Source organism: Euleptes europaea, chromosome 15 (genome assembly GCF_029931775.1).
Source record: "Euleptes europaea isolate rEulEur1 chromosome 15, rEulEur1.hap1, whole genome shotgun sequence".
NCBI classification, from domain to species: domain Eukaryota; kingdom Metazoa; phylum Chordata; class Lepidosauria; order Squamata; family Sphaerodactylidae; genus Euleptes; species Euleptes europaea.
Genome location: NC_079326.1, coordinates 31416314 through 31441559, shown reverse-complemented (window position 1 = coordinate 31441559; position 25246 = coordinate 31416314). Strand labels below are relative to the sequence as shown.

The 25246-nt window shown below is 42.3% G+C and overlaps 1 protein-coding gene across 1 annotated transcript in view; it reads left to right on the top strand.

Moving 5' to 3' along the window:
* The first annotated feature begins 5885 nt into the window (after positions 1-5885).
* CCDC148 (coiled-coil domain containing 148) overlaps positions 5886-25246 on the top strand; it is a 101872-nt gene continuing 82511 nt past the window's right edge. Inside the window, exons 1-7 of the mRNA XM_056861510.1 lie at positions 5886-5940; positions 7754-7875; positions 16540-16643; positions 18875-18948; positions 20469-20623; positions 22459-22554; positions 22646-22827. Of these exons, the coding sequence (XP_056717488.1) occupies positions 5886-5940; positions 7754-7875; positions 16540-16643; positions 18875-18948; positions 20469-20623; positions 22459-22554; positions 22646-22827 (788 nt within the window). The remainder of the gene's footprint in view (positions 5941-7753; positions 7876-16539; positions 16644-18874; positions 18949-20468; positions 20624-22458; positions 22555-22645; positions 22828-25246) is intronic.

The window sequence follows — 25246 nt, the reverse complement described above, 5'->3', positions numbered from 1 at the left end:
GTGTGTGTTTTAATATGAGGATCCTATAAATTGTGTGGTTTGCATATGTGACATCTCTCCCCTTCCCCCAACAGTCATTTCAGGGGCAAAAGATGGTAGAGCATTCTCTGAAGTGGCTGAAGGCAATTATTTGTAGTTTTTGAAAAGCAACTAATGAATTGGGGGGGGGGTGTTGGAGATAGCACACATTTTAGCACTGGAATGAAATGTCCAAATGGTTCATAATCTTCCTTTTCCTTGCATTGTACAACAGGGTGGTTCAAAGTTGCTAGGATTGCTGGCTTGAATTAAATAATCTTTATTATGGGCCCTTAGCCAAATATTTGAAATATAATTGATAGGCAAGAAACTTCAGAATCCATTGGTTTCATTTACAATTGGATAGTAGTCCTCCCCCACTTTTCTGTCAAAGTCAGTTTCTTTCCACACTTAGATCATTATAACTGTGGGACAGTTTTATGTCAGTAGGCTATCATTCATTCTTTTATCTCAGAGGTGATTCCCCTCCACAAAGAAGTCTGTTATCATAGTCTGATCCAATAGTTTTGAACTAATTAATTTACAAGAAAAAAGTATGAGAGATGAATCGATTGAGAGTTTGGTCTGTGGGCGAACCATAATGTTTTTAGGCTCTTTACTAAGGCTAGTGAATCCTTAAATGTCCCCATGGTTACAGTTTCAGACCATTCCTTGCAGTGAAGTTGTGCCTGCTGTGAATTTGATGTCACTTAAGGATTCAACCACAAACTGCGCCAGTAACAAAATGAAGGGATTATGAAGACTGTGAGCAAAATAATCTTTGAAATATGTCTCGCAAAGAAAAAGAAAGTTTAAGAACAAAGAAGTGGCCAATGAGTACTTCAGAACTGTTAACAACCTTGTTGAGGTTAATACGGAGAACGTTAGGCCTTATGGTGACCTGAGTATGGGTTTGCTTTTAAAATAGGTTATGTGCTGAACCATGTTGTGACTTCCATTTTAGATAGGTCTAGTCCTCCCGTTAAATTAAGCTTCTTAAGGACTGCAATCAATTACAAAGTAAAGTGTGACCTTTCCCAAGGGACAGAAGTCATTTATAAGCATGAGCCCACTTTTTGAAAATATTACTACCAGTACATTTAAGATGGTGTATGTTGTTGCTGTTTTGTTGGGGGGGGGGAAAGCAAATTTGTCAGTATGAAGTGATTTATGAAGATTAACCTCTGGTTGAAGTGCTGAAAATTTAAAGCTAGTATAACACTTTTGTGGCTACCATGTATGTTGTAGGTATGCCAGTGTTATACTAGTATTGCACACAGCAGGGGACACCTGACACATGCAGACATCTAGAGACCCAGTCGGGGCTTTCAGACAAACTTACATAGGTGGTAATCAATTTATGCCATATAAATATGTTGTCGCAGCTAACTAAAAATTAGGAGCTGAGCTATTGACTTAAACTCTTCAAGCACTGGAAAATAACCCTGTACAACCATATTGTTATCCGTGAAGTCTTGTTTCATATACATCAGGTATTGCAGATACTGACTCTCAAAGCCAATGTAGCTGTTGTTTTGTATGTTAATACAAAATATATTATTTGTTTGTTTGTTTATTTCTCATTTATAGTCTGCCTTTCTCAATGGGACTCAAGGCAGATTCCAGGTACAGCAGAATTATTCAGTCGATCAGTAAACCAATTACAAAATATGAAAATATTTGAACAGTAACAACATTTTAATCTACCAGCAAAGATTCCTAGTAAATAGATTGCAAAATCTGGTAACCGTTGAGTCTCACAGCAAAGATTCCTAGTAAAACGACATAATTTAGCAGGACTAGGATTAAAAACTGGAAGTAAAAAAAAATTAATAGAGGTAACTTCTGTATTTGATGCATTGCATTGTAGTTTTACTCCCTCTTAGGGTTGCCAGGCCCCTGCCGGGGGCAGGGGAACCACCACTCCAGGGCTCCTCCCTACAGTGCTGATCAGCTGGCCAGCAGGAAATTTACCAGCAGCAAAAGGAGGCCTAGACCGGCAATGCAGCAATGTCATTTCTGTCACACGCTAGAGGTGATGTCATCACGTTTCTGGTGACATAGGGACACTCGCATATTTGGGCAAAACCTCTACGGTAAAAATGTCTTCTGGCACAGTGTTTTTGTCCAAATACCAGAGTATCCCTGCGTCACCATCAATGTGATGATACCACTTCCAGTGCATGCTGGAAGTGACATCACTGCATCCCCGGCAATGCCAGCCTAAGCCTCTCTTGGCTCCTGGTAAGTCCCACCCCCAACTCCTCCTGGTTGCCAGGGGGTACCTGGTAATTCCCCCGCAACCCTGCTTCCTCTACAGCACTGGTTCCCAACCAGGGGTCCGTGGACCCCCAGGGGTCCGCGAGAACTAAATTAAGGTCCGCGAAACAAAGTTATAAACCCATAATAAATTAATGTTTTCAATTAAAAGTTCTCTATTATAAAATATATATTCAAATATTATTCCAAGTTTAATGTTTCACTAACAGTTATGATTAAAGTTTATTTTCAAATTCTCGGAATTTTTATTTTGAACCTTGGGGTCCCTGCACCGAAAAAAAAAGTTCTAGTGGTCCCTGGTCAAAAAAAGGTTGGGAACCACTGCTCTACAGGTATGCTGTTGGGAACAGTTGCCTCTGACAGACTGTTTCGTAATGTGGGAGCCACCACAGAGAATATGCCTGAATGGGCAGTGGTTGATTTGACCTGTTTGCAGGGTGGCGTCTTCAGAAGGTTTTGCTCTCATGAATGAAGGTGTGATGTCATCACACAACAATTTTCCCTGCTGGGTTTTATTTCAGTGTTTGCAGGAGCAGGGAAATTTGGATGTGATGACATGTGTGATGTGTTTGCCTCACCAAATGTTACCTGCAGGGACAGCAGACTGACATTTAGGTAGCAGCCACGATGTTGTGGTTTGGTATAAAGCGATAGAATAATGAGAACTTCTTAAAAGAAGGGACATCAACAGGAAATACAATTTTAAAAACCAGATTAAACAGTTGGTTTCCCTACATTACTTGATTTATGACTGCAAGGATGACAATAGAAGAAATTCTTCTGCTTTCTAAAATGGGGGATCACAGCTTCATCATTCAGCTGCTATAAATAAGTTGAGGCTCCCTCAGAACTGTATATTTATTAAGGCATTTGTAACCTACGGTTCTAAGCATACAGGCTCCCAAAGAAATGAAATGTTTTTTTTTTAAACAAATAAAAGAGGAAAAGTAAGAATACACATAAAAACAAACAAAACCCCGTTTTCTTAAGTTGATGGCAGTTCAAAACAGTAACGCTATAAGGGGGAAAGTAATCTTTAAATAATTCTCAGGCTTTTGGTTTTGACCAGACACCTAAGAATATGTAAAAAGGTAAAGGGTCATTCCTGACCCATGGGGTGAAGTCACATTCCGACTATGTATGCACCCATAAAAAGCTGCAGGGAGTTGCAGAGTCAAGGTGCGGCAATAGAGAAGGCCCCACTTAGTGACCACTGGCCTTGCCTCTGAAGGTGGAAGAATTCGCAACTGGTGCTCCGGCAAAGATCCAAGCATTTCCTGGGACTTTTCATTTTTGCAGAAAATCATTGTGCTGTTTTCTCTTCTCTCTTTCTTTCCTTTAAATATGGTATACCCTTGTGAATAGGGAGCACAGAAAATACCTGGAGCTTTGCTGGCAGGATTTCTTCTTGCTGTAAAGAATGCTGACCTTGTGTCTATACAGGAACCAGCAGCAAGCCATTCTCTCTTCATTGTTGCTTTATTAGGTAGGTGCTTAACAGCTAGCCAGGGAAAAAAGAGAAAGTGCCCAAAGATCACATGGAGCGTGACAAGTACCTGATCTAATCCTTCTAAGGAATTTGGATGTCTATTCTCTCTGTGCCTTTGTGCAGTTCTCCATACAAATGGGATTTAAAGACTCAGTACATTTAAGATTAATTATTTCACAGATTTTATACTTGGCCATGCTGACAATGTAAAGGCAACATACTGCATATCAGTACACAGCCTCTGTTTCTCAGGTTCCACCTTTAAACTTTCAGAATCATAATGGCACAGGTAGTTAGCTTTGCCATCTGGCCCCGCTTTAAACTAGCCTGACCAAAGATTTCTTCTTTGCAGCCAGCTAATTATTTTTAGACTTGCTTTGGCAATGAGCAATTTACTATGAAACTAATTTTAAAGCAATTTTTAAGTAAAAAGTATGCATACATTTATATAAATTAACAAATGGGAATGGTCATGTTTTCTTCTGGAGAGGTGACAATATGGCTGATGTGAAGGCAGCTTTAGAAGCTTTTAGGCGAATCCCGCACAATAGTATTTTCTCTATTATTCTGACACAAAGAAATCAAGTGGAATTAAGTGTAATCAGATATTAATAGTTTTAGTTCATTTAAAAATCTGATTCACAAGAGGAAGGCAGTTAGGCAAGTGCAGAAAAATGGCACAACGTTCATTTTGTTTACATGGTCCTAAATGCATTCATTCAGTCCTTGGATCCCCCCAGAAAGTGTGACAATTTGATTCGCAGTGTTTTAATATCAATATCTTAAGAGACATGGCTGTTTATTGCACGGTGTTTGAAACTCAGATGAGAAAATCTGTACATAATATGCAGTGGTAAACTAATGTATGGGTTGTAGACTGATGGGCAGATTGAAAGCTGAAGAAAGAAATGTGTGGTAGATGGGGCAGAATTTTGTCTGCACACACAGCCTGGAAACCAAGGGTTCCCCCTCCCACACACAATAATGCACATTTGAAAGGATTGCGTATTCCCAGCATTTTAGACCATCTTGGACCCTGATTGGGCACCCTCTTAGCTTGGCAGGGTGCACAATTGTGTCAATGGACAACCTCTGAAATGTGAGTTCACAGAAACTCTTGTGGAAGAAACGTTGGCCAAGAACTGTGCCGTTATTAGAAACATAAATTCACCACAAGAAAATAGTCCCTGGACAATGGTACAAAAATCAGTTGTGTTAGCAATAGTAACATGAAATATGAGATGCTTTGGCTTTACGTTTATTTTTCTTCCCTGAGAAAGCTAGTAACTTCTGACATTTATCATAGCTTGTAAGTGATGATGGATTCTAACTTCGTTGCAAATCGTCGCTGTTCACTATTTTGATTCTCAAATGATTTAAACCTGCACTTAAACACATACCCAGAAGTAAGCCCTATTCAACTCAGTGTCTTATGTCCAAGTAAATCAGACTTTCATCCTATTTTTTAAAGTACTAAATTTTATTGTCTTCCAGGATTGCTTGAGTATTTGGCTTTTAAATGAAAACTACTACTGAAGTTAGGTTACCATGGGCACACAAAATCCTTGGAACCTCTTTTATATGATGGGCAATTGATGTGTAATTCAGTCATTGGGGAACTGTCTCTACTATCCAGCTATACAAAGTAATTGGCAATCTCTTTATCAGTTTTGAGAAACTATGTACTGTTGATATGTATGTAGGGCTCATCCCATAGTTTTCTGGCCTGTTTTGCCCAGGACTTACAAACCCTAATTAACCAACTGTACAGAGAAATCCAAGTTCATTAGGAGCGACTCTCTCTATGGATTGGGTCCAGTCTAAGTTTTCCTTTCATGGATGGCACTTCCATGAGCAGAACTTTCCTGCTTCTCCCCCTCCTGCTGCAGCCTATTGATCTCCCTGAAATCCGGCCTCTGGGGGACAGGGAACCCTGAGGAATATCAAGAGGGGCAAATCAGGGATCTGTAGCAGGAAGAGAAAATTGGCAGAAGTTACACCTCTGCTTCAGTCAGTGGAAGTTTTTAATCTGGATCCAACCCTATAGCTCTCTATATTAGCATTTTTTGTAATATATTTATTATTTAACAGACGTAAGATGAGCGAGCAAGAACTTCGAGGATTTATTACAACTCACCGGAGCAGTGACATAGGTACATTTTTTAAAAAATAAAATGCTTCTATTTAATTTGTATTTCAGCTTGCCTTGCTATGGTATTAGTCGGTAATAATGTGTATCTTCCTCGATGTAGATTACAACCTATATTTTATACATGACCCTTCAATTTCGACAAAACTACTTTTCCAGAGGGTCCCCCAGCATTGAGCAGCTTTGGGAGAGGGGTGCTAAAGGGGAAGGTTGTAAAGATCCCTTCTGTGAGCGCCTCCCAATAGGATCCCAGCCATTGTAATCTTTATCCCACTTTGGCAGAATATGCAAAGGGGCAGGGAAGGGCTCATGAGCTTGGATTTCCCAGGTTTAAGTTGATATACTTCAGAACAAGCCATGGCTAAGATTGTTTAAAACCTTATAAAAAGAGAAATCTTGAGCAAATTTTGACTTTCAAATATATAGGTTTGCCAACCTCCAGGTACTAGCGGGAGATTTCCTGCTATTACAACTGATCTCCAGCCGATAGAGATCAGTTCACCTGGAGAAAATGGCCACTTTGGCTATAGGACTCTATGACATTAAAGTCCCTCCCCTCCCCAAACTTCACCCTTTTCAGGCTCCACCCCCAAAATCTCCAGGTATTTCCCAACCTGGTCCTGAGAACCCTACATATATATTAAGGGGCATCATTAAAAACTGTTAAGTTAGAAGGAAACCTGGGAAAACTTCTTGTTTCTCAGCTATTCATTAAGGATGCTATACTAGATATATTGGTGTAGATGAATGTGCTTTTCATTAATCTGCACCAAGTTTGTGCCATTTCAAGTGTGTTTTGCCTTGTTGGATCTGTGCAATGCATGAGTCCTGCATCTGCCAGTGGTTTGGTACAGCCAAGAATGCTATTGGCACAGTGCTATAGTGTCGTCACAATGCATGCATCATGAACTGGGTCCCAGTGAGGCTTTGCCATAGACGGAAGAGGTTCTGCCAGCACCGCATGACTCACCTCTGCCTTCCTGATGCAGGCCAAAACTCCCTCTGGTGGGCAGGGGACCTGGAGCAGCATTCTGGAAGAGCATTCGGGGCTGCAGCAAGAGAGGGGAGATGAGAAAAATAATTCTGCTGCCAGAAATGCTCCGCTGGATCCGAGCCTTTGTTTAAGCAGGAACTGCAGGCTTCCCTCTAGTCACCATGGCCTGGTGTCTTTTTTGTGCCGCTTGGGATGACTGGCAGGGCTCCTATAACTGCATATGCTAGTAATGGCCCCAGCCAGGCAAGACAGGCTGAAGCGTGTGTTTGTACACTCCACAGTTTGAGTAAACAACGCTGGCTTGACAACCAACAGCATTAGTTGTTGTCATCTATGGCAAATGGCTTTGACACCCCCACCCCCCAGTTACAAGCAATTCCATACCAAGCAAGTATATTTTAAGCATGATACAATATAATAAAGTGGAAAATGAATGCTATGCCAACCCAATCCTGTGCTTTTTTACTTAGATGTAAGTCCCATTGAATACAGTTGGACTTGCGCTTGAGAACACGTGTGCAGGATCACATTTTAAGTGGACAAGGTTTATTTTCTACGTTTGCCTAATTTGTGATACTTCTTAAATATTGGATTGCTATCAGTTATGGGACAGTGGGTTTCATGAAACTTCTGTATGCGTAAGAAAAATTAGCATTTTGTTCTGAGGCCTGGAAATTATACTACTGCTGTTAGCATTTTAGAACTGTCATGGAACGAATCAAAAAGTTTTTACTCCAGTTATGTTCTAAGATGCTTTATATCTAGAAAGATTTGAATGCTAAACTTATGCCCTTGTTGAATTTTTTTGGAATGCATGCACTAGAAAACCTAGTTGTTCGTGTGAAAAATGGCCTTAAGAGTTCGAAGTATAAACCTGTTGACTACGAGCAGCTACGAACAATTACGGAAGCCAAGAAGTTACAGTCTGCTGACATACTTTTAAAGGTAAGTGTGCCAAATTCAGTTAAGAACTCCAGAGTGCAATGAGAAATCTAGCAAAAAGGTGCTTTAGGATCTGGTGGTTACGATATGTGCAAAGGAGAGAGCCTGTCTCTCAGGGAAATGATGAAGAAATTATGAGGATGAAAGTACATGGTGATTGCTAGAGATTGGCATTGTCAGTTAGTCAATATTTTATTATGTTCAATTGACCAGTTCCATATAAAATTCAGAGATCTGCAACAGTCACGCTTCCAACGTCCAAAGAATACAAACCCGAAAACGAATACTAATAGTCAAAATTCAATAATATACATTAATAAATGAATACGATAAACGAATGCAAATAATATCCTTAATACACTATTTAGTAAAATCATGAGTCTCCATTAAGAGCTGGAATAAAAATATAGAGATTGGCATTTTTTTTGATGGAACTGGCTGTTTAATGCTCAGGTACATTTGACTTGTAGGCATTTGACAGCCATCCCATCAGCCAGTAATGCTGGTGTGTAGAGGGGCATCATAACTGTACATACACAGTTATTTTGAAAAGACCCTTTAAATTTGTTAACTTACGTTTTCATTTTTAAGCCCACTCTTTTACCATTGAGGGACCTTACAAAATAATAAAAGTACCTAATCATTTTTTAAACTAAACCCTTACTTTAAGAAAAAGCAAAACCAGTGGAAAAGATAATCCTGGGTGGGGCGGGGAGAGACATGAGTGTATGCATGCAGGTAGAAGAAGAAGAGTTGGTTTTTATATGCCAATTTTGTCTACCTTTTAAGAAGAATCAAACTGGCTTACAATCTCCTTCCTCTCCCCACAACCAGACATCTTGTGAGGTAGGTGAGGCTGAGAGAGCTGGAGGAGAACTGTGACTAGCCTGAGGTCACCCAACTGGCTTCATGTGGAGGAGTGGGGAAACCAAACTGGTTTACCAGATTAGAGTCCACCGCTCTTAATCACTACACCACTCTGTAGTAAGGAAGTGGCCAAAGTGGTCTCTCCATCTTCTGCTTTGTGCCCCCCCCCCGAGACTCAATGCCAGTCATAAATGTAAGTTATTTTTGTCCCTCAAGAATATATATTTTTTTTGCTATCAAGTCACATCTGACTTATGGCAACCCCTGGTGGGGTTTTCAAGGCAAGAGATGTTCAGAGGTGGTTTGCCATTGCCTGCCTCCACATCATGACCCTGGTATTTCTTGTAAGTCTCCCATCCAAATATTTGCCAAGGTCAACCCTGCTTAGCTTCTGAGATCTGATGAGATCAGGCTAGCCTGGGCTATCCAGGTCAGGGCTCAAGAATAACAGCAGGTTCAGAATCAGAATCAGATTTATTAATACAGCAAAGCCATTAAAATATTCGTATCAATTACAATAACAGCAGGTTCAAAAGCCAACTATTTCTATCTGTTTGCCTTCAGTTTTTAAATACCTATAGGTTTTGGCCTATGAAGGAGGATTTCTCGGGCCAGGCCTGACAGCAGCCTGAGGCAACTTGCTACCAAACAACGTGCATGACAACAAAGCTTGGCTGTTTGCTACTGTTCAACAGCAGCCATCCCATGAAAACCAGTGTTAGGTAGTGGTGAGAGTTTCAAACTGGGATGCGGGAGACCCAGCTTTGAATTCCTGCTCTGCTATGGGAGCTCACTGGGTGACCTTGGGCCAGTCACACATTCTCACCCTAGCTTTCATCACAGGGCTGTTGTGAGGATAAAATGCACGAGAAGTGAAGATAGAAGAAGCTGCTTTGGGGTCCCCATTGGGGAGAAAGACGGGGTATAAAAAAAAGTAAATAAAAATAGCTGAAACTGGGGGAGCAGATAAGAAGAAGAGTTGGTTTATATATGCTGACTTTCTCTACCCCTTCCCTTCCCCTCCCCACAACAGACACCCTGTGAGGTAGGTGGGGCTGAGAGAGCTCTAAGAGAATTGTGACTAGCCCAAGGTCACCCAGCTGGCCTTATGTGTAGGAGTGGGGAAACCAACTTGTTCACCAGATTAGCGTCCGCCACTCCTGTGGAGGAGTGGGGAATCAAACCTGGTTCTCTAGATTAGAGTCCACCGCTCTTAACCACTATACCATGCTGGCTCTCAAAAGGTACGTGGGTGGGAAAGAGAGAAAAAACAGGGAATGTTGAGGATATGGGGGGCTGCCAGGAGGAGGGATACAGGGGAAAGTAAGGTGCTCCCCGCAAATCCTTGTGTATTCCCTACCATGCAACAGGGCACAACTCAGCCTCGTGGCCAGGCTGGCACCACGCAACCGGTCTGGACTTTTTCTGGGGAGAAGCTCGGGTGGGTGGGGGGAGGAAGAAAAGCTGAATATGGGGAGGCAGAAAAAGGTAGGTTGGCTGGTGGGTGTGAAGGAGAGAAGGAAGCAGGAAAAGGGGAGAGGCTATGGTTGCTGCCAGGGAAGGGAACGAGGAAATAGTGGGGGAGAGGAAGATGAGATACCCATCACAAGACTTTGCAGGTCCCCTGCTTGTAGAAGTATATTAATTGTCAAAGCAGAAGAGACTGTTTAAATAACAAAGCCACAACGTAAAAAAAAATTTTTTTTCCAGGTGTACTGGATGTAGAATGCTCACTGAAAAATGAACAGTGTTGATGGGATCAGTATCATTTTGGGTCTCAGGAAGCAAGTCTGCCCTGCTTCCTGAGACCCAAAATGATACTGACCCCATCAACGCTGTTCATTTTTCAGTGAGCATTCTACAACCAGTACACCTGGAAATTTCATTTGCTGCTTCGGTTTTACTCGTTCTGTGTTTGCAGGGACAAAGGGCAAATCATTTTTGTTCTACTGGAATAGAAAACGGGCTAGTTTGCTGAACTGCAGTTCTTTCATAGTAAAAAAAAACACCAATTCTTTTTGTCGTGGTAAAAAGCACATTTTAAAGGAGCGTTTTATTTGGAAAGGTTTCTTCAGAATTTGTTGTTGGCACATTCCATCTTTGTCTATTATTTCTTTCCTTTTTGTTTGCCCATAAGATGTGTTTATGTGGGGAGGGGATGACACAGTGCAAGTTAGACAATACGAACCTGCTTTTGTTCTTATAACCTTGTTGGCCAAGTCCTATGCGAATCATTGTGGCCTGCCTTTTCTTGTGATCATTTTGGCACGGGAACCACTGTGATATTTGCCTGCCAGGTGGGCGGATAAAACTTAAAAAATAAACATAAAGACCCTGTGGAGGAGGAGAGAAGTTTCAGCTATGGAATGTTTCTCTTTTCAAAATAACTTTGGCTAAAGTGAAATCTGAACTTACTGCAAACCTATTATCTATGACCCCAGGTTGCGTCCAGTGTAAAATTTCCACTTTTGCACTATAGCTCTTGAGCAAGTGGAAATCCTCCCCCCCAAAAAAAGACCATGGTAGCTGCTTGTGCTAAGTCTAGGGTGGTTGCTGGAGATCTCCCACTATTACAACTGATCTCCATCTGATAGCGATCAGTTCACCTGGAGAAAATGACCGCTTTGGCCATTGGACTCTATGGCATTGAAGTCCCTCCCCAAACCCTGCCCTCCTCAGGCTTCACCCCCAAAACCTCCCGTCGGTGGCAAAGAGGGACCTGGCAACTTTAGCTAAGTCAAACTTTCTGCTTGTGCAAGATCTTGTGCAACCTATTTGTGAGCACTGTAATGTATAGGGAGGAAAGTGCTAGGCGTTGCATGAGATCTTGCACAAGCGGAACTGGGCTAAGTCTGTTTATGCTTCAGCCCCCTGCCCTGCTTTGGATTTCTGAAAAAGAAACCTGCTCTTCTTTGTAAAGAAAGAACTGCAAGGAAAATGTCTTTATTGGTTGCCATACAGCACAACCCAAGTGCTGGGACGAAATACACTAAATGTTCAAAATAAACTAATGAACTGTTTATGTATGTATGTGATGGCATGATGCTGAGAGCCAAAGAGTGGCCAGGAAAGACACCACAGGTGCTTCCCACTGATCCATCTGGGTGACCTTGTACCCCTTGTCTGGCCATTAGGGAGTACCATCTCTTACACATGTCTGAAATATTTAATATTTGTGGAGTGGAACAGGGAGTTATAACAAAGGAGAACAGAGAGACTAAAGTGGAAAGGACCAGTGAAAAGAAGAAGTGCTTTCTAATACTAATTATCCAGCCAGCACCCGTCTGAAAAAAAACTGTCATGGTTGCAGGTCCAAACAGCCCCTAACCATGGTTATAAGTGTTAACACACTATAAATAATCTAAAAATAAGCAATGGATATGTTTTTGAAGAGGTACAACGATTACAATATTCTATGTTAAATTATTTTGAGAAGTTTAGCGTAGCCTCAGGCTATATGAAAACTCTGTCCAGATTTAAATCAATATGTTGTTAATGGTTGTAGCACGCGAATCATATGCCATTTTGTTTAGGAAGTATCTGGTTAATGGGTTGGGGCCAGTGCAAGAACTGCACAAGACGATGGATCTTTCCTCCTTTTTCTTCCTCCCTCTCCCCCACGCCCACCCCAGCAGTTGATTCCTGGAGTTGTGGGAGCGGTGTTGGTCAAATAGCCATGCAGGTTGGAAGGCTGCAGTAGGGTCAGAGAAAACTGCTGTGCCCTCTGTCTTCCATCAGAGAGCCAGCATGGTGTAATAGTTAAGAGTGACGGACTCTAATCTGAAGAAACAAGTTTGATTCCCCACTCCTCTACATGAAGCCTGCTGGGTGACTTTGGACTAGTCACAGTTCTCTCAGAAATCTCTCAGCCCCACCTACCTCACAAGGTGTCTATTGTGGGGAGGGGAAGGGAAGGCGCTTTAAGACTCCTTAAAAAAGGTAGAGAAAAGCAGGGTATAAAAACCAACTCTTCTTCATCAGCAGAACTTTGCTGATGGAGGAGGGAGAGAGGGCTATTTCATCCCTTCTATTACTCTATGCAGGTCCTGTAGGTTTGCCAGCTCTGGGCTGGGAAATACCTGAAGATTTTTGGGGTGGAGCCTGAGGAGGGTGGGATTTGGAGAGGGGAGGGACTTCAATGCCATAGAGTCCAATTTCCAAAGTGGCCATTTTCTCCAGGGGAACTGATTTCTATTGCCAGGAGATCAGTTGTAATAGCGGGAGATCTCTAGCCACCACCTGGAAGTTGGCAACCCTAAGGTCCTGTGACCTCAGGAGTTAACTTTCTCAAGGTAAAAAATGCCTGCTGTGGGGAAGGCAAGGATGACTCACAACCGTTGACACCTTCCACTGACCACAGGATCTAGCCCAATTAATGGGAAATGTCAGCCTTTCTTTCCTTGGTGACTTAAATCATGACAAATTTGCCCTTATTTTAAAACTATCCACCCTGCTGCTTGGCATTTAGGAACCCACTGAAAGGTGACCCTAAGCCACTGATCTAACCTTATCTAAGTAAAGGTAAAGGAGGCAGCAATATTTAAAAAAACATGGTTGAGAGCGCTAAAAGTATGCCTGCCTACGTAAATGTAGAGAATGCCACACTATTGCATTATTATTTTTTCTTGGAACCGTTGTGGGTAACTTCTGGAACCGCTCTGTGTTCTTGTGAAGCTTTACGGTGTTTCAGTATCTTGCCAGGAACAGATGTGCTTTGACAATCTCTACAAGCTCCTCCTAATAGGTGCCAGAACTTGCTAAGCACTTGTGCCAGTGCAGGTTGTTCCCTTCCAAGCCTTTACTGATCTGCTTTTCATGCACAGTGTGCTCGAAGAAATCGGCATTCTGAGGCCAGGGCATCCTTGTGTCCTTGTGCTTCTCTCAAGGGACCAAATAAATAAATAAGACTTCAGCATAGGAATTAATTGTGCTTCTCCTTGTTGGTAAAGTGGAAAATGGGCACTGCAAGAAGTATCCATGTACATGCAGTCTTCAGGCATGTCTGCATAAGCTATGTTTATTCCATCATGGTGCTCCTTGACAGCCCGAGAGGTCTATATTCTAAGAGTAACACGCTTCTGCGTAATGCAGCAGTGAAAAAAGGAGCGGCATGGAAAATGGAAGTGAATTAATGTGTGGTGATGCTTTGTATTTCTTTTTTTCTGTCTACTGGGACAGCTGCTCAGAAATTAAAAACAGTGACTAAATGCACATGCGAAGCCATGCTCAGGAACTGGCGTATATGCAGCACTTACAGGGGTTTTCGTTCATGGTGTTTCCCCCACCCCACGCACACACTTAAAGCTTACACTCTATGATCTTGTAAAATGAAAAGGTACGTGAGCAAAAGTACAGTGAAGAAGGGCTAGAATTGCAGTTTCCTGTAGTACCTTCTAACGATGCAGGTATAATTTGTCAAAGGAGTTGGCAGACATTATTTATCCCTGGGTTGGCAGAGCAGAATTCAGCTCAGTCCACTCAAGCTTTAAAACTAAATTCTAGTCTTGCGTTTTTCAGTATTTCATTTTTCACAAGTCTCTTTCTGTCAAGGAAGCAGTAAAAACTATTCACTGTAAAGCTGTTCAGTGATGAAGATAGCTTCTCATATAGCCCAATCATAGAAAGAGTTTTGTAAAGCCCTAATGGGGATACGCGGTAGACGAAAGAGCAGTGAAGGGTGAGAAGACATTGACTGATCTAAAGATGAAGCCATGAAGTTTTGCCACTTGCCCAAAACAAGCCCAAATTGCAATAGTGATACAGAAATACCAGCTCCTGTGGCTTGAAAACAGCTTCACCAACGTGTTACGATCTAGCAAAAAATTTTCTCTTGAAATTGTGTATTAAAACAATACTTTATGGCATTTTGTAAATTTGCTCTCTCAAATGTTTAAACTGTGCTTGCTGAACTAATAGTATTGTGGAAAATAAAATGCTTAAAAAAAAACGCTATTTCACAGATCCAAAGCTGGCCTTGTTTTTTTCCCGTTCAAAGGATCTTGCCATTGAGTTGTGATAATGGTAGCAAAACACTTGAATCAACATGATAGGAAGAAAACAGACCTACTACACTCGTCTTACAAAGATGGACCGTAGCCCCATTTGGGCCTCTTCCTTGCATAAAGCTTTTTGAATAAATATTGCCATTTCTCTGTGGAAACAAAATTTACGTGACAATTCTCCTTGCCATGCCATGACATCTAGTATGATGAGCTGTGTGAATCCTCCTAGATTGAGAGTTTCCTCACCAGCACAGATACTGCTGTGGGTTTTTGCTACTGACATGGAAACTCTACATCAGGGGTGTCAAACACAAGGCCTGAGGGTGGATCAGGCCCCTTGAGAGCTCTTATCCGGCCCATGAGCCAGCCAAGGTAGCTACCCCCAGTCCCAGTCTGGGATGGCAAGCACGATGCAGTTTTGCCAGCTAAGGGAGCCACCTCCCTCAATCCTGATCTGGGCTAGCGAGGCCGCTGTCTGCTTGCCAGCCAAGACAACCACCCCCTGCTCCTGATCTGGGCTGGCGATGCATGACCTGGTCCAACCAGGTATCATTTATGTAATATCCAGCCCTTGTAACAATTGAGTTCAACACCCCTGCTCTACATGATCTGGAAGACAAATCAAACTATAGTGAACTATAAAATGGGGTGTGAACACTTAGCTACATGGAAGTTGCTTATCTTAAACTTAATGTTGATCATTTTGTTTGGAGCTCCATGTGTGCATTTATTTAAAACAAACTATTTAAATGTATCTATCAGTAGCAGGACCTTAGCAAGGATCCATAGATATTTTTGGGGTTGAATACCGTATTGTACATGATTCATCATGGTAATGACACACAAGTTTTACTTTTACTGCGCAAAGGGCACCTTGCATGATACGATAATTAACTACTAAAAGCACGCTTACTGTGAAAATTGGAGTGAAGTTGAGCAACCGAGTCTTTCTCCCCTCAAACTTGAGGCTTTGATTTTAGGAATATCTCAACTATTAGCTACAGTCACTTTCAGTTTTTACATTAACAAGTATTAAACGTATAGCAATCAAGTATTGTTCTAAGTGCTTGGTTGCAATATTCTAAAGTGTTAGCATAGTATAAATACATTTAAATAAAAAAATTGCATATGTTAGTTTTTTTAATAAAACAGTGATGAGAGAATGAGTCATTTTCAAGCTTTTGGGGATATTAACACATAATATTACTGCTCCTTTCCAGTATTGTATGACACTTGAATTGCCAGTGGTAGTTGGATGTGGAAAGCTGGATACAGTGGCTGGTACAATATGAAGTAGAATTGGGCAGTGTATACATGTTTGTTTGTAGAATAAATTTCCTTTTCATTTTGGCAATGGTTCTGACTGTTCACAAGGTTGACCTACAAGATCAATGGAGCGTGCAGCCACATTAGAAGAAGAAGAGTTGGTTTTTATATGCTGACTTTCTCTACCACTTAAGGGAGAATCAAACCGGCTTACAATGACCTTCCCTCCCCCTCCCCACAACAGACACTCTGTGAGGTAGGTGAGGCTGAGAGAGTGTGACTAGCCCAAGCTCACCCAGCTGGCTTCATGTGTAGGAGTGAGGAAACAACTCCAGTTCACCAGATTAGCCTCCGCTGCTCACATGAAGGAGTGGGGAATCAAACCTGGTTCTCCAGATCAGAGTCTACCTCTCCAAACCACTGCTCTTAACCACTACACCATGCTGGCTAAATGTTTCCTTGAGGAATCCATTTTATAGGTTCACAGGAGGCATTTTATATTTATATATTTTTATTATACCCTTTTACTTAGATCAAAAAGGCAGAGCAAGCCTCAAAAATGAATAAAGAACAAATGCTTCTGAAACAGCACCGCCAAGTGTGGTGTCAAGAGCACAAAAGACTTCGGGAAAGCAGGTAAGCAGCAGGAAATCTTGATAAATAACGGAAGGATGGACAGTGCAAAGTTAAAATTTGGATGGCATAAATTAACATTGTTAATGTTACATTCAAATATTCATGAGAAGATAATATCAGAGAAATGTGGCAACTGAGATAGCTGAACATGTAATAGAAAACAAATGAATTTTAGTCAAGTACAGTGTTGGACGCAGGAGTGCGTACAAAGTCTAAATTGGGTAGGGTCCTCTTGGCAGCACCTGAGCCAAATGGATGCCAGCCCATGTGAGAGTATTAGGACTGCCAGGTCCCCTCTCTCCTCCGGCGGGAGGCTATGGGGCTGCAGTTGTGTTTGCGTGCGCGTCACTTCCGGTTTACAACCAGAAGTGCCGCCTCGCAAGGGGCCTTTTCCTCTTAGTTTAAGTGGGAAAGTGGGCCTTTACCACTCAAACTAAGAGGAAAAGGGCCCTCATGAGGTGGCACTTCCGGTTGTAAACCGGAAGTGACGTGTGCGCACGTTTGCCCGCCGACCCTCAGGTGGTCGGCGGGCAGAGGGGCAAATTGCCAGGGGTTTGCCTGCCACCATTGGGCACCTGGCAACCCTAGAGAGTATGGAGACCAAAAATGGCTGCTGTAATAACACTTAGCGTTTTTATTTAGTGCTTCCTGAGTACTTCATATGCATTATCTTATTGTGGGGTGTTTGACAGCCCTGTAAGGTATGACTGTATTATCTCCATATTGCAGATGGGGGCTGTGGCTAAGTGAACTCTCTCCTAGAGTTCATGGTAGAGGTGAAATTCAAAATGGAGACTTGCTGATTTGTAGCCATCAGTCTCCCAGACAAAAATTCCTGCTAGGCCTCCCTTATGCCACCCAAACTTAGACCAGATATCATTATATGGAAGCAAATAGTATGTCTTGCACAGCTCTGTGGGCTACCAGAATGACCAGGGCCCTTTCGAGTTTTGTTCCCCTAATTTTTACGGCAGCCCTGCAGTAGGGTTGCCTGCAGGCTTGGGGAAAATATCCCATAATCTATTTAATAGAGATTTAATGTGTGGCAATAGGCAGCTGAAGTTTTTCATGGCATGGAGGTAAATAATATAACATCCCATTCAGCCTCTATTAAAGGGACAGGATACTTTTTCCCAGGAAGTTAGCAACCCTGCCCTGCACAGTCTTAGGAGGGGCTGTTGCTCAGTGGTAGAGCATCTGCTTGGCGTGCAGAAGGTCCCAGGTTCAATCCCCAGCATCTCCAGTTAAGGAACTAGGCAAGTAGGTGATGTGAAAGACCTCTGCCTGAGACCCTGGAGATCCGCTGCTGGTCTGAGCAGACAATACTGGCTTTGATGGACCAAGGGTCTGATTCAGTATAAGGCAGCTTCATGTGTTCATGTGACCTGTTTTCTGTAATAATAAATATACTACCCCAGCACTCTTTTTGCCAAATATTTTGCCACCGAAGTGAGCCTTCAAAGGGGCTGGGTAGCCCCTCAAATGGACTAAAGTGCAGGTTGGCGATGGATCTTGGGAATCTGCTTGGACTGACTAATGCAGCACTGAGCTCTAAAGTAAGGCCTGTTGCTCCACCTGCAATTCATAATTGCCCTAACTGTAGATAGGTTCTCCAGCTGAAGCAACTTTTAGAAAACAAAGCTGGTTTTGTGTGACTTCTGGGACATTAAGAGATTTGAATCTAGGAATATCTACAAAATAACTGATTTGTAAAGGATACATTGGTCAGAATCCTGGACCAGGATAGAGACGTGGAGTCATAACTGAAGGAAGCATGGGCAGCATTAGCAATGGGTGACATATTTTCCACAGGAAAAGCCTTGGGCATAGATTTGGGTCAGTTTTTGACTCAGGTATAACTAGAGTAATAAAACAAAAGGAGGACATCTGAAGTGATCCTAATGTCCAAAAGAGATGTCAGTACTGCAGAGTCAAACGGTGCCAGTTGGGATAACCCAACCCAACATGTCAGTACTGAAAATCTTAAAAATCTAAATCTCTGAGTTGACTTAATTTAGAAGTGCTTTTCTCCATGCAGCTGCAATCAAAAAATGTGTTTGAATATTATAAAACCAAGTGGTGGGGAGAGCATAAAATATAACATGGATTTATGAAATGGAGAAAAGTAGGTATATTTAAGTGAATGACTGAATGCCTTTAAGCTTTCTTGTTACATCTTGGGTAAGAAATTAATGGTTTTAATGTGTCTGAACTGAAGTTCTTCATTTCAGGCGCACATTAGAATTGGAAATACAAACTTTTTTTGATGAAGGAAGCGAGTGTTTTTTGGACTTGTGGGACCTGCGTAAGTACTCTCACTATGTGACTGAATGTAAGCTGAATAACTACAAATGTGGGCACGTTGATAAAATTACACAATAATATTGGACATTAATATTTTTGACATACAAGGATTTGCATTAGAACTGCAACCTAGGCAATAAATTGGTTCAGTTCTCAAGGTCCGTTAAATATTTGAATCAATTTTTAGTTGGGTATCACCTCCGTACAGCCCCTTCCTGAATCCAACCTGTTCAGTTTGTTGACTCTTACAGCTCACCTGTTGTACCACTACGGTGGACTCTGATCTGGAGAACCCGGTTTGATTCCCCACTCCTCCACATGAGCAGCGGAGGGAAATCTGGTGAACTGGATTTGTTTCCCCACTCCTCCACATGAAGCCAGTTGGGTGACCTTGGGCTAGTCACACTCTCTCAGCCTCACATACCTCACAGGTGTCTGTTGTGGGTAGGGGAAGGGAAGGTGATTGTAAGCCGGTTTGATTCTTCCTTAAGTGGTAGAGAAATTCGTCATATAAAAACCAACTTTTCTTCTTTTTCTTGCCAACTTCCAGGTATTAGCTGGAGATCTCCTGCTATTACAACTGATCTCCAGCTGATAGACATCAGTTCACCTGGAGAAAATGGCCACTTTGGCAATTGGACTCTATGGCATTGCAGTCCCACCCCTCCCAAAACCCTGCCCTCTTCAGGCTCCACCCCAAAAACCTCCTGCTGGTGGTGAAGAGGTACCTGGTAACCCTGTGTATCACTGCTGCCTGGCCAGAAGAACATAGCTGTGATGAGATGAGACTCTCCTATGCAAAGAGAACATCATTCTCTTGCTTAGTGGGGTGTGTAGCAATCAACACCTTAGAGGGGTCTCCTATCTGCTGGGGATCCATGCTAAGTCCTGGGGTTTGGAAAGCTTGGGGAAGGCTTGCATGCTGTATGCCTGCCAGGCAATTTATGGAGTTTTCAATTGTAACACTAGAAACAGGTAATTAGAATGGCATTAAATACAACATCCTTCTTGATCAGATGGACTGGACAGACCAAAGAAAGCAAAGAGGCAGAGCTGGCCTCACCCTGGCTCCGAATCTGCCTGCCATTTACAGTGCACATTGGTGGAGTCCAACGGGAGGGAAAGCGATAAACAAAAGAATACTCCTTCTCCCCATTGTCCACCAAGCACCACGAGTGTTGCCATCCAACAGCTAATAACCCCAAATAATTACTTGTGAGAAGCTCTTCCCTAGGTTTTTGTGATATCTCTTCCCCTCTTCCCCCCTTCCATTGCCCTCCCCAAAGGCCATCACTCGACCTAAGATTATTACCACGAAGAATGCGTAAAACTACTACATGGACTCCCTCCTGTCTCTGGCAAACTTTTATTTTTTCTTAACAGAAAATGAAATCATTACTTTGTGGAGCATGTCTAAAATTTTGTTAAATTCAAACCATAGAAGTAATAGTTGAATTTAATTCCCCGATCAGTTAGAATTCCTCTAATGGAGTGACAGTCCTTATTAATGCCTTTCCCTAGGGTATAAGTTATCAAAAGACCTGGATGCATTTCAAGCAAATACAGTAGAACCTGTCTGGCAGCTAAGAGAGGACTTAAGGTATAGACTTTCAAAAACAGAGACCAACTGTGAACAGGAAGCCTGCCTGGAAAACGCAGATGCAGTGTTAGAACAGGTTAGCAATCTGGGCTTTCTCCATTTTTCTACTTTATGTTGTCATTATGGATTTGGGTTGATTGTTCCAATATTCTCCCCCTTCCATTTACTTACAATAGTTATGAGTAGTGGAAGCATAAGGGCAGGTTGTGTGTAATCTGCAAATGCAAGTAGAGCTTCTGGCTGCCTGGAGAAAAATGGCCTGTCCCTTGAACAGAGGCTTAAAGGGACGTTACTTTCTCAATGAAAAGCTTCAGCTGCCCATTTCCATGCATTAAGCCTATATTAAAGGTGCACGATGTTTTTCACCAGGCCTTTTGGTAACCCCATATGCAAGCACGCTATGCAACATGGGTCTAGTTGAAGAGCTCAGCTTCTGAAGATTGCTCCTTCTCTTGCATTCCCCTACCTCTTGTTAATTTCTCCCACCTATTGTCGAAGGCTTTCACGGTCAGAGTTCATTGGTTCTTGTAGGTTATCCGGGCTATGTAACCGTAGTCTTGGTATTTTCTTTCCTGACGTTTCACCAGCAGCTGTGGCAGGCATCTTCAGAGGAGTAACACTGAAGGACAGTGTCTCTCAGTGTCACAGAGACACTGTCCTTCAGTGTTACTCCTCTGAAGATGCCTGCCACAGCTGCTGGCGAAACGTCAGGAAAGAAAATACCAAGACCACGGTTACACAGCCTGGATCTCCCACCTATGTTTCCTTTTGGCATTTTCCATTCCAGTTCTGATTCCAGGATTTGTAAAAACGAGTCTTTTCTATTAAATCGAGGCAAAACTTACAGCCCATCCCTGAGCCGAAAGGACAAAAGTCCTTAGGAGGCCAGGAAGGGGCTGCAGCGGTGTTCGGGTCCCCTGCACCGGTACCCATGCCACTTATGCCGTCCAGGGTGGCCCGGACACCATCCTACTGGTGCTGCCGCAGCAGCACTGCCAAAGGGCACCGGCACAGCCTTGCACCGTCCTCCTGGGGGCGTTCCTGGGGCGTTCCCATGCCGGGTCAGGGGCAGAGCCGCTTTTAGGCGGCCTCCTTAGCCCTTTCATTCCGGGAACACCCCCTTTCCCTTACCTGGAGATACATCACCTTTTGAGGTGGTGTATCCCCGAGCAACCCAATGGAGCGGTTGCATAGGAATTCCAGGTAAGGGCAAGGTTTTGGCTTCAGTGGGTGGGTGGGGACCTCCTTTGGAGGCAGCACAGCTGCACTGCCTCCAGTGACTGGCACAGCCTTCCCCCTCAGGAACGGGCTGTTAGAAATCTAGATATAGGAAGTTAAAGCTGAAGGATTGTGAGGGGAGCTCTGCTCATGGAATTGATATTTTCCATCTCCTACCTCCTTCTGCAGATCATGCAAGAGGAAGAAAGAAGCCATTTGGCCCCCTTCCTCCTCTCTACAGCAACCTCTCATCCCATGTGGCTATTACTCCAGAGCCCTGAAACCCCAGAAATAAGCTTTCCCAGAATCGGAAATGCATGGTGGGGATAGGGAGAGATGGGAAGCCACATGACTATTAGTACTTTCTACTAATGCATGACAGGATCCAAGACTTGTATTTGAGGTCCCAAGGAGGGGTAATTTGTTCAGGTAACATCGTTTCCTATTAGAGTGTTCTGCTGAATATGGGCAGGGATTTTCTACTCCTCATCTTCATATAGAAGAAGAAACTTTTCTTGTTCTTTGGTGGCATCTCAGGAGGTTTATGGTCTGATATATTTCCCCCTTAGAAATACAAGGGTTATCCATATGGGGTTGACTGGGTAGATAGAATTATGCTAGCAGGGTTCAAATAATGTAAACCCCAGCCATATCTGCATGTCAGTGCTTTAAAATAATCTGTTATGCAATCAGGTTGAGTTGGTGAAGAAACAACAAAACGCCATTTTGGAAAGGCTTCACCTTGAAAGAACAGTTTTGGAAAAAAAGCTTGAAGATTGCAGATTGGAAGTAAGAATATTAACTATATTTGCTTCTTTGGTTTGGACTCTTTAGCCACAACTTTTTGTACTCTACCAGTGACCTGTGGTTTTTATCGTAGATATTGACAAACGTTCGGGAAGAGAGGGCCGCACGCTTTCATGATATCCCTCCACAATTATTGGCCTTGGAATGCCCGTATCCAGATTTGAAAGCCTCCGTTTTTATGGAATTTCATAAACTCGCTGATGAATATTGGTTGAAACTCCAGGAGATGGACAAAGAGTTAAAACTCATTATGAGGTAATGGACTACGGCAAAATGTTCTATCATTGGAATTTTTGAAACTGCACTTGTATTTACAAGGGAAATTACTTTTTTTTTTTTTTTTTAGCACAATGCATAGTTGACTCCCTGCCCAGCTTCATGGATTAAATAGTCAGTAACTGTTTGCACAGCTGAGAGAATGGAGACTGTCTCTTTCTAAAACAGCTTGTCTGAGACCATAAGCAAAAAATGTTTGAGGGGTTAAACCACCAGAATCATGGATTGTGCTGAACATATCATGTTCTATATGGGCACAATGCTGTACTTTTTTTTGTCCTGTTTATAATGACACTAATTCATACCGGAATGAATGTTTTCACTTGGAGATCTCTGGAACAGTTTGCTCATGCAACTCTTAAGCCCCTATCTTTTCACAAACAGCAGATGCCTCAGTGAATTCTTATGAACTCACTTAACATGCCAGTAAACCGCGGAGACAGGAGGCCTGATCCCTTCGTGTCCCTTTGGCTGCGAAGGCTGATTCAGGGATTTGTGCCATTCTCAAATGGTGTTCTGTGTTAGGCGAGTGAGGGAGATGAGGGGAACAATCCAGTTCTGTCTTGCTGCTTGTTTCAGCTGTTTAAACTCCTTTATTTTTTGCATCAAATACACACCTTCTCATGTCTTCAGGTAAAAATAGGCCTCTTGCAAGTTTTTTTTTTTTTTTTTTTTTTTACCAAGGATCACTCATTACCAGCAATCCACTTCCATTGTCTTCTCTTCCTTCTATGGTCCAACTGAAATAACAGCCAGTTGGTGGCTTCAGTTTATGTACTGTATTTTTACAGTCATAGGAACACCACCTCAACTTTCTGTCCTTGGGCACCAAAGTGTTTTGGTTCATCTTTGGCATGGTATATAAACAGTAAGTTAAATTTGAATTTTGTAAAAAAAAAAACAGGTCTTGGTCACATGCATGATTTGTATTTACCATTCTTTCCACAAGAGAGTTCCTTTGTAGGTCAAGCCACTACAAGAGGTATTGAAAAACTACGAGAATGACAAGGCTCAAGTAATGTTTAAAATAGCATTTCTCCACAAATGTAACAGGGCAGACAGTACAAAGCAGAATGAAAGACCTGTTATCCCTAGAGCTTCTCCGTTTATTACGCTGACCTCAATGCCAAATTTCTTTTAAGGGGCTCGCATTCCCATTCCATATTCTAAGAAATTCAGCCTTTTCACTGCAGTGGAAATTACTTCTGAATAAATGGTGTTTAGAACTGTAAACATACATTTGTATACTCTTAGCTGTATACTGTGCCAACTTAGCAGAGCACAACTGGCCGCTTTTTTAACCTTACAGTTGAACACATTCAAAAATATTTTAAATCTGGCATTTGTTTGCCATTTCTGAACAAAAGCATGTTGATTATAGTGTAACATTTCTAGTAATGATGCCAAGCGAAATATTAACATCACCCGAGGCAGCTTTTGCAAGTTCAACTTCTCAAGGAAATGCTTTGCTTTGGTTTCTTCTACTAAATTGTTAAAAAAAAAAAGTTTTTTTTAAAAAAAATACTTTTTTACTCAGGCATTTGCGCAATGTATGTTTGAGAATAGCACAGACATGCAATATGTTTTTCAGAGTAAGCTCTGTGTTGCAAGCGTAAGACAGAAAACATGAAACAAAGCTGGTGTCGTGTCTATAGTTTCTCTTCATTCTGTCTTGGCTCTTGCAAAATGTATAAACCCGCTGATGGTTTACAAGCACTTGAATCAAAGCTCTGCCCTTCCCAGAACACATTTCTCATCTCCTAGTGTTCTTCTTGTGCATGAAGTTAGCTTTTAACTGTGGCAAAGCACCAACCTAGTTAAATTGTGGAACTCCCTGCCCCAGGATGTGGTGATGGCTGCCAACATGGAAGACTGTATGAGAGGAATGGAGATGTTTATGGAGGAGAGGGCTAGTCATGGCTACTAGTAAAAATGGATACTAGTCATAATGCATACCTATTCTCTCCAGGATCAGAGGAGCATGCCTATTATATTAGGTGCTATGGAACACAGGCAGGATAATGCTGCTGCAGTTGTCTTGATTATGGGCTTTCTAGAGGCACCTGGTTGGCCACTGTGTGAATAAACTACTGGACTTGATGGGCCTTGGTCTGATCCAGCATGGTTTCTCTTATGTTCTTAACCTCTTTCGGAATTATGTCACTTAAACATTTGTAATGGTATTTTTCCATGGAGGTTTAAAGTCCAATCCTCTCTTCCTTTGTGCTCACATCCCTGACCCAATTCATAAAGGGACAAATCAGATACATATCTGCCTCCTGCACACACCTGAATGATTTACAACAGGTCTCTCCCTGCTATTGCTCCTCCTCATCCTTTGGTTACAAAAGTCTCTCTCAATGCATCATACACTTAATATGCATCTGAAGGCACAAAT